The sequence below is a fragment of the Salmo salar genome, unplaced genomic scaffold (assembly GCF_965601325.2).
Source record: "Salmo salar unplaced genomic scaffold, fSalSal1 ptg000152l, whole genome shotgun sequence".
Classification (NCBI taxonomy): Eukaryota; Metazoa; Chordata; class Actinopteri; order Salmoniformes; family Salmonidae; genus Salmo; species Salmo salar.
Genome location: NW_027675323.1, coordinates 414,209 through 424,784, shown reverse-complemented (window position 1 = coordinate 424,784; position 10,576 = coordinate 414,209). Strand labels below are relative to the sequence as shown.

The 10,576-nt window shown below is 42.9% G+C and overlaps 1 protein-coding gene across 1 annotated transcript; it reads left to right on the top strand.

Annotated features, from left to right (window-relative positions):
* Nucleotides 1–490: 490 nt before the first annotated feature.
* LOC123741790 (uncharacterized) lies at nt 491–8,158 on the top strand. Its single transcript, XM_045715999.2, has 2 exons — nt 491–518; nt 6,234–8,158. Exons 1-2 carry the CDS (start codon nt 491–493, stop codon nt 7,364–7,366), a joined length of 1,161 nt encoding a protein of 386 aa, XP_045571955.2. The 3' UTR covers nt 7,367–8,158.
* Nucleotides 8,159–10,576: the final 2,418 nt, after the last annotated feature.

The following is a 10,576-nucleotide window of genomic DNA, read 5'->3' as shown; positions in this document are numbered from 1 at the left end:
ACGGATCTGCTATTTTTTTAGACCTTATAGCTAGAACCTCCATCAGAAGCTAGCCATCAGAAGCTAACCAGCTAATTAGCTACTAGCTATTTAGTCCTTGTTAGCCACTGCTAGCGGACCATTACACCGGATAATCGCAGCTAGCTAGCTGCTACCGAGTGGCCCAGCCCATCTCCCGGCCTGCTCAGTGGACTCTATGATCACTCGGCTACACAGCTGATGCCTCCTGGACTCTTCACTAACACAACTAGAAGCCACTACATCACCGGATTCCTGCCGTAAGCTCTGGACCTTTGCACCGGAGTGGCTATAGTGGCTAACACCCTTGTCCCGAAGCTAGCACCAGTTAGCCTTGAGCCAGGTGCATCTCCCGGCTAGCAAACAAAATTACTCCAGCTACAATACCTCTTTTGCCAATTGGCCTGGACCCTTTGTTGACATGGAGCCCCAACGATCCATCACGACTGGTCTGCCAACGTAATTCCGTCCGATGTGCCCTCAACTGGCCTTTGCCAGACGTCGGTGACGCCCTTGTCCCGAAGCTAGCACCAGTTAGCCTCAAGCCAGGCGCGTCTCCCGGCTAGCATAGTAACGACTACCTAACGGCTTCCCTGGTTCATATATTGCTGTTCACTGGACCCTATGATCACTTGGCTACATAGCTGATCCCTGCTGGACTGTTCATTAATCACGGTACTCTGTTTTGTTTATCTGTCGGCCCCAGCCTCGAACTCAGGCCCTGTGTGTAGTTAACTGACCCTCTCTGCCCATTCATCGACACTTTACCTGTTGTTGTTGTCTTAGCTGATTAACTGTTGTCTTACCCGTTGTTGTCTTAGCTAGCTATCCCAATCAACACCTGTGATTGCTTTATGCCTTGCTTTGTCTCTCTAATGTCAATATGCCTTGAATACTGTTGTTTAGGGTAGTTATCATTGTTTTATTTTACTGCGGAGCCCCTAGTCCCACTCAACATGCCTCAGAGAGCTCTTTTGTCCGACCTCCCACACATGCGGTGACCTCACCTAGCGTAACTGGTGCCTCCAGAGATGCAACCTCTCTTATCATCACTCAACGCCTAGGTTTACCTCCACTGTACCCGCACCCTACCATACCCCTGTCTGTACATTATGCCTTGAATCTATCCTACCACGCCCAGAATTCTGCTCCTTTTATTCTCTGTTCACAACGCATTAGACGACCAGTTCAGATAGCCTTTAGCCGTACCCTCATCCTACTCCTCTGTTCCTCGGGTGATGAAGAGGTTAACCCAGGCCCTGTGTGCCCCCAGGCGCTCTCATTTGTTGACTTCTGTAACCGTAGAAGCCTTGTTTTCATGCATGTTAACATAAGAAGCCTCCTCCCTAAGTTTGTTTTACTCACTGCTTTAGCACACTCCACCAACCTTGATGTCTTTGCCGTGTCTGAATCCTGGCTTTGGAAGGCCACCAAAAATTCTGAAATTTCCATCCCCAGCTACAACATTTTCCGTCAAGATAGAACTGCCAAAGGGGGAGGAGTTGCAATCTACTGCAGAGATGGCCTGCAGAGTTCTATCATACTTTCCAGGTCTATGCCCAAACAGTTCGAGCTTCTAATTAAAAAAATTAGCTCCCAGCTGTACCCTGGACACTATATGTGAATTGATTGCCCCCCATCTATCTTCAGCATTCGTTCTGTTAGGTGACCTAAACTGGCATATCCTTAACACCCCTGGCCATCCTACAATCCAAGCTAGATGCCCTCAATCTCACACAGATAATCAAAGAACCTACCAGGTACAACCCTAAATCCATAAACATGGGCACCCTCATAGATATTATCCTGACCAACTTGCCCTCCAAATACACCTCTGCTGTTTTCAGTCAGGATCTCAGTGATCAATGCCTCATTGCCTGCATCCGTTATGGGTCCGTGGTCAAACGACCACCCCTCATCACTGTCAAACGCTCCCTAAAACACTTCTGCAAGCAGGCCTTCCTAATCAACCTGGCCCTGGTCTCCTGGAAGGATATTGACCTCATCCCGTCAGTAGAGGATGCCTGCTTGTTCTTTAATTATAATTTCCTCACCACCTTAAATAAGCATGCCCCTTTCAAAAAATGTAGAACTAAGAACAGATATAGCCCTTGGTTCACTCCAGACCTGACTGCCACTCGACCAGCACAAAAACATCCTGTGGCGTACTGCACTAACAGCTCCCCACCCCCCGCAGTTACTTCCCCAAGCCTCCCCAGCTTCTCCTTCACCGAAATTCAGATAGCTGATGTTCTGAAAGAGTTGCAAAACTTGGACCCGTACAAATCAGCTGGGCTTGATAATCTGGACCCTCTCTTTCTAAAATTATCCGCCGCCATTGTGGCAACCCCTATTACTAGTCTTTTCAACCTCTCTTTCGTATCGTCCGAGATTCCTAAAGATTGGAACGCTTCCGCGGTCATCCCCCCTCTTCAAAGGGGGTGACACTCTAGACCCAAACTGTTACTGACCTATATCCATCCTGCCCTGCCTTTCTAAAGTCTTCGAAAGTCAAGTTAACCTCTTACATCTAGACGTTCCGCTAGCGGAACACCTGCTCCAATATCCAATGATGGGCGTGGCGCGAAATACAAATTCCTCTAAAATCCGAAAACTTCCATTTTTCAAACATATGACTATTTTACACCATTTTAAAGACAAGACTCTCGTTAATCTAACCACACTGTCCGATTTCAAAAAGGCTTTACAGCGAAAGCAAAACATTAGATTATGTCAGCAGAGTACCCAGCCAGAAATAATCAGACACCCATTTTTCAAGCTAGCATATAATGTCACAAAAACCCAGAAGACAGCTAAATGCAGCACTAACCTTTGATGATCTTCATCAGATGACACACCTAGGACATTATGTTATACAATACATGCATGTTTTGTTCAATAAAGTTCATATTTATATCAAAAACCAGCTTTTTACATTAGCATGTGACGTTCAGAACTAGCAAACTTCCGGGGAATTTACTAACAATTTACTAAATTACTCACAATAAACGTTCACAAAAAGCATTACAATTATTTTAAGAATTATAGATACAGAACTCCTCTATGCACTCGATATGTCCGATTTTAAAATAGCTTTTTGGTGAAAGCACATTTTGCAATATTCTAAGTACATAGCCCGGCCATCACAGGGCTAGCTATTTAGACACCCGGCAAGTTTAGCCTTCACCAAAATCAGATTTACTATAAGAAAAATGGTCTTACCTTTCCTGTTCTTCGTCAGAATGCACTCCCAGGACTTCTACTTCAATAACAAATGTTGGTTTGGTCCCAAATAATCCATCGTTATGTCCAACAGCGGCGTTTTGTTCGTGCGTTCTAGACACTATCCGAATGGTAAATCAGGGTCGCGCGCATGGCGCATTTCGTGACAAAAAAATTCTAAATATTCCATTACCGTACTTCGAAGCATGTCAACCGCTGTTTAAAATCAATTTTTATGCAATTTATCTCATAGAAAAGCGATAATATTCCGACCGGGAATCTGCGTGACTGTAAACAGAGGGAAAAACAGAAAGGCGGGGGCGGCCAGTGCTCGCGCCTAAGCCCTTTGTCCTCTGATAGACCACTTAGCAAAAGCGCTCCTGTGTTTCAGCCAGGGCTTTGAATTACGTCATTCAGCTTTTTGCCGCCTTCTGAGAGACCATGTGAGCCGTAGGAAGTGTCACGTTAGAGCAGAGATCATTTGTAATGGATAGAGATGGCAAACAAGTTCAAGAAATGGTCAGACAGGGTACTTCCTGTACAGAATCTTCTCACGTTTTGGCCTGCCAAATGAGTTCTGTTATACTCACAGACACCATTCAAACAGTTTTAGAAACTTTGGAGTGTTTTCTATCCAAAGCTAATAATTATACGCATATTCTAGTTTCTGGGCAGGACTAATAATCAGATTAAATCGGGTACGTTTTTTATCCAGCCGTGAAAATACTGCCCCCTAGCCATAAGAGGTTAACAAACAGATCACTGACCATTTTGAATCCCACCGTACCTACTCCGCTGTGCAATCCAGTTTCCGAGCTAGTCACAGGTGCACCTCAGCCACGCTCAAGGTACTAAATGATATCATAACCGCCATCGATAAAAGACAGTACTGTGCAGCCGTCTTCATCAACCTGGCCAAGGCTTTCGACTCTGTCAATCACCGTATTCTTATCGGCAGACTCAATAGCCTTGGTTTCTCAAATGACTGACTCCCCTGGTTCACCAGCTACTTCTCAGACAGAGTTCAGTGTGTCAAATCGGAGGGCCTGTTGTCCGGACCTCTGGCAGTCTCTATGGGAGTACCACCGGGTTCAATTCTCGGACCGACTCTTTTCTCTGTATATACCAATGATGTTGCTCTTGCTGCGGGTGATTCTTTGATCAACCTCTACGCAGAAGACACCATTCTGTTTACATCTGGCCCATTCTGTTTACACTGTGTTTGCAAACCTCCAAACGAGCTTCAATGCCATACAACACTCCTTCCATGGCCTCCAACTGCTCTTAAACGCTAGTAGAACTAAATGTATGCTCTTCTACCGATCGCTGCCTGCACCCGCCCGTCCAGCATCACTACTCTGGACGTTTCTGACTTAGAATATGTGGACAACTATAAATACCTAGGTGTCTTGCTAGACTGTAAACTCTCCTTCCAGGCTAATATTAAGCATTTCCAATCCAAAATGTAATCTAGAATTGGCTTCCTATTTCGCAACAAAGCCTCTTTCACTCACGCTGCCAAACATACCCTCGTAAAACTGACTATCCTACCGATCCTTGACTTTGGCGATGTCATTTTCAAAATAGCCTCCAACACTCTACTCAGCAAACTGGATGCAGTCTATCACAGTGCCATCCGTTTTGTCACCAAAGCCCCATATACCACCCACCACTGGGACCTGTATGCTCTCGTCGGCTAGCCCTCGCTACATATTCGTCGCCAAACCCACTGGCTCCAGGTCATCTATAAGTCTTTGCTAGGCCGCCTTAACTCAGCTCACTGGTCACCATAGCAACACCCACCCATAGCACGCGCTCCAGGAGGTATATCTCACTGGTCATCCCCAAAGCCAACACCTACTTTGGACACATTTCTTTCCAGTTCTCTGCTGCCAATCACTGGAACGAATTGCAAAAATTTCTGAAGTTGGAGACTTATATCTCCCTCACTAACTTTAAGCATCAGCTATCTGAGCAGCTTACCGATCGCTGCAGCTGTACACAGCCCATCTGTAAATAGCCCATCCAACTGCCTACCTCATCCCCATGTTTTTATTTACTTTCTCTGCTCTTTTGCACACCAGTATTTCTACTTGCACATCATCATCTGCACATCCATCACTTCAGTGTTAAATTGTAATTACTTCGCTACTATGGCCTATTTATTGCTTTTCCTCCGTACTCCAGATTTTTCTATTGTGTTATTGACTGTTCGTTTGTTTATCCCATGTGTAACTCTGTTGTGTTTTTGTCGCACTGCTTTGCTTTATCTTGGCCAGGTCGCAGTTGTAAATGAGAACTTGTTCTCGACTGGCCTACCTGGTTAAATAAAGGTGAAATAAAAAATAAAATCTTAACTTTATTGACAACACCCAAATGGATACTGTCATTAACACGGTTCTTCAATAATTACACACAATTCATAATACTGTAGCAAATATTATATTAAACAGGACATTCAAATGAGCCTTACAATTATAATCCAAAGTAGTGTGAAATGTACTCATAAGCAACCTGGAAATGGAGGTTACTCCCCTGAGTCTCCCCCATTCACATTCAGAATACATTGTGAAAAACTAAAATCTTTGCTCACCATTTTTGCTCCTGGCAGATATACTACATCCATAACTATCGGTTTCTTCATTAGCAGGGAGGAGTTTCTGCAATCAAATTGCCCTCGTGCTGCAATTTTAGCAAACACAGAAAGGGGCCTATATTGGAGACCAATTAGTCGTCTGGCACACTGCTTAGAGTTTCAACAACATGAATAACTTATTTCTAGCCTACAATCATCGATGTCACTACTAATGTGAAAAGAAGACAAAATATGACTATTCCTACTCATTTTAAGACAATTGTCAAATAATTTTAACATTCATTACAGACGTCAATTGTTGTACAACATCATGGCTCCACTGTTGGCATCACCTTTTACAGTGGATTTCCGCTGTTGTGGGCCTTTAATCATCTGTCTGACTTTGTTGTTCACACAGGAGAGAGACGTGACTATCGTGGATCCTCTGGGGAGCCTCAACAACCTCGTGATGCTGAAGAGGCAGAGAAGAGTCTCTCCAGATCAGAACACCTCAATAAACACCTGCAAAGACCCACAGGGAAGAGAACTCACTGCTGCTCTGACTGTGGGAAGAGATTCACCTCATCAGGCATTAAAATTCATCAGAGAACACACACAGGAGAGAAACCTTACAGCTGTGATCAATGTGGGAAGAGTTTTACTTCATCTGGCTCTCTGAATCTACACCAGAGAACACACACAGGAGAGAAACCTTATAGCTGTGATCAATGTGGGAAGAGTTTTGGTCAATCTTGCCATCTGACTCAACACCAGAGAATACACACAGGAGAGAAACCTTATAGCTGTGATCAATGTGGGAAGAGTTTTGGCCAATCTTGCCATCTGACTCAACACCAGAGAATACACACAGGAGAGAAACCTTATAGCTGTGATCAATGTGGGAAGAGTTTTGGTCAATCTAGAGAGCTGACAGTGCACCAGAGAATACACACAGGAGAGAAACCTTATAGCTGTGGTCAATGTGGGAAGAGTTTTGGTCATTCTGGACAGCTGACAGTGCACCAGAGAACACACACAGGAGAGAAACCTTACAGCTGTGATCAATGTGGGATGAGTTATACTACATCTGGCTCTCTGAATCTACACCAGAGAACACACACAGGAGAGAAATCTTATATCTGTGATCAATGTGGGAAGAGTTTTGGTCGATCTTGCCATCTGACTCAACACCAGAGAATACACACAGGAGAGAAACCTTACAGCTGTGATCAGTGTGGGAATAGTTTTACTACATCTGGCTCTCTGACTTTACACCGGAGAATACACACAGGAGAGAAACCTTATAGCTGTAATCAATGTGGGAAGAGTTTTACTACATCTAGCCAGCTGACTTTACACCAGAGAATACACACAGGAGAGAAACCTTATAGCTGTGGTCAATGTGGGAAGAGTTTTGGTCAATCTAGCCAGCTGACATTACACCAGAGAACACACACAGGAGAGAAACCTTATAGTTGTGGTCAATGTGGGAAGAGTTTTTGTCAATCTGGCAATCTGACAGTGCACCAGAGAACACACACAGGGGAGTAATCTTATAGCTGTGATCAATGTGGGAAGAGTTTTGGTCAATCTAGTCAGCTGACATTACACCAGAGAACACACTGTATTGTATATATACAATAAATGTATTGGAGATGAGTTTTGTTTGGGCTCGTTCCAAGGGGACGAGAGTTCTAGAAGCTAGTGAGTTTTAGGATTCTATAGAAAGAGAAAGGATAAAAAAGTATGATTGTATATTATTATTTAGAAATACGTGTAGCCAGTAGACACCATGTTTATATTGTAGAAGGTGAAGCTTTGTAGATGATTACGTGAAATGGAAGTTGTAGAGATACTCTGAATGATCGGCTATGAAAAGCCAACTGACATTTACTCCTGAGGTGCTGACCTGTTGCACCCTCGACAACCACTGTGATTATTATTATTTGACCCTGCTGGTCATCTATGAACATTTGAACATCTTGGCCATGTTCAGTTATAATCTCCTTCCGGCACAGCCAGAAGAGGACTGGCCACCCCTCATAGCCTGGTTTCTTCCTTGGTTTTGGCCTTTCTAGGGAGTTTTTCCTAGCCACCGTGCTTCTACGCCTGCATTGCTTGCTGTTTGGGGTTTTAGGCTGGGTTTCTGTACAGCACTTTGAGATATCAGCTGATGTAAGAAGGGCTTTATATAGACCTACTGTAGGACCCATAACAACAACATAGACCTACTGTAGGACCCATAACATCACCTAACAACAACATAGACCTACTGTAGGACCCATAACTTCACCTAACAACAACATAGACCTACTGTAGGACCCATAACTTCACCTAACAACAACATAGACCTACTGTAGGACCCATAACTTCACCTAACAACAACATAGACCTACTGTAGGACCCATAACTTCACCTAACAACAACATAGACCTACTGTAGGACCCATAACTTCACCTAACAACAACATAGACCTACTGTAGGACCCATAACTTCACCTAACAACAACATAGACCTACTGTAGGACCCATAACTTCACCTAACAACAACATAGACCTACTGTAGGACCCATAACTTCACCTAACAATAACATAGACCTACTGTAGGACCCATAACTTAACCTAATAACATATACCTACTGTAGGACCCATAACTTCACCTAACAATAACATAGACCTACTGTAGGACCCATAACTTCACCTAACAATAACATAGACCTAGGACTATATATTAAATATCTCAGGTGAAACATGGAAACTAAAATGTCTTTGTAATGACATTTCATAACCTGATCACCAGATCATTTTGTGAATAATCCCACTAGGCTACTCTGTAATGTGTTGTCATTCTAAATGTCCTGAATAAAGGAAAATAGCTCTGTGTGTTGTACAGTAGCCTATCCATCAAGGAACAGTTCTCTACACATTATGAGGTAAGTATCTCTGTGTCAAACAGACTAACGAGACCCTACTGTAAATCAAGCAGACAATAACGCATTATAAACATCAATTTGTTAGGGATGTTGGATCCAACGTGGAGCACGGCATAACTGTCTTTACCAGAGTAATGAATGAAAAAGCACTTTGGTTGTTGTTGCATGCCGTGTGTCCCGTGTGGCTCAGATGGTAGAGCATGGTGTTTGCAACGCCAGGGTTGTGGGTTCGATTCCCACGGGGGACCAGTACGGAAAAAAAAAAAAAAATGAAATGTATGCATTCACTACTGTAAGTCGCTCTGGATAAGAGCGTCTGCTAAATGACTAAAATGTAAATGCGATGTTTGTCATGTGACTGTCATTCAGAAAATGATTTCCTGTATCAGCTGATGATAGTTTAACATGTGACTGTAACTAAACAGCTACAGTATTAAGTATTATGTGTAATTATTGAAGAACCGCGTTAATGACAGTATCCATTTGGGTGTTGTCAATAAAGTTACGTTGTTTTCATTTATTATTATATCACTTTTCAACGGGAAAAGTTTTTTACAAAATCACTGGAGGACGTCATGAACAATTCATACCGTACAAAAACATATTCAAGTGTAGAATGCCCTTTTAAAAATCACACATTAGTTCAACAACTGCAGAGTTTGTGTCCCTGTTTTATTAGATAGTACTCACTGTATTTACTGGTGTTAATCAGATCAATGTCCCTGTTTTATAAGATAGTACTCACTGTATTTACTGGTGTTAATCAGATCAATGTCCCTGTTTTATAAGATAGTACTCACTGTATTTACTGGTGTTAATCAGATCAATGTCCCTGTTTTATTAGATAGTACTCACTGTATTTACTGGTGTTAATCAGATCAATGTCCCTGTTTTATTAGATAGTCCTCACTGTATTTACTGGTGTTAATCAGATCAATGTCCCTGTTTTATTAGATAGTACTCACTGTATTTACTGGTGTTAATCAGATCAATGTCCCTGTTTTATTAGATAGTACTCACTGTATTTACTGGTGTTAATCAGATCAATGTCCCTGTTTTATTAGATAGTACTCACTGTATTTACTGGTGTTAATCAGATCAATGTCCCTGTTTTATAAGATAGTACTCACTGTATTTACTGGTGTTAATCAGTTCTCCAGTCTTCTCTTCTTCGTCCTCCTCTAATGTGACAGTAATCTCCCCCTCTTCATCCTTCATTCCAAAAACGTCTTCATTTTCTTTCACTTCCTCCTCTTCTTTCACAGTAACATCCTCCTCCTCTTTCACTCTGAACGCGTCTTTCTCTTCTTTCTCTGAAACGTCTTTCTCTTCTTCTTTCACGGTAACAGCCTCACCCTCTACTTGTTGTTGTATTGTGACATCCTCCTCTTCCTTCTCCTCTTTCACGACAATGTTCAGCCCCAGAGCTTCTTTCTCCGTCCAACAGTCCTCTTCTTTAGCAGGAGGAGAGTAGCTTAGTGAGCGCATGGTCGGGGATGTTAGCTAGCTAGGCTAGTGCTAACTTAACCAGCCAGCTAGATGACTTACAACGTAAATATGAAATTAAATGGGGTAGCTAGTTGTTTACACATAAGTATGTTTAAATCACAGTTACAATTAAACCAGGAAAGTGTCTAAAGAACTTGAATGTTCAGACTTTGTCGGCTAGCGAGCTACCGAGGTGGCTGCAGTTGTTGAAGAAGCGTTCCGTCCACTAGATTATACGTCACACTAGAAACATCGCCTGAAAGACACATATCGCCATCTGCTGTCTGGAGGGAGGAAACGCAGTTGAGGAGGGAAAACTATTTTTATTCTTCATTGAATTA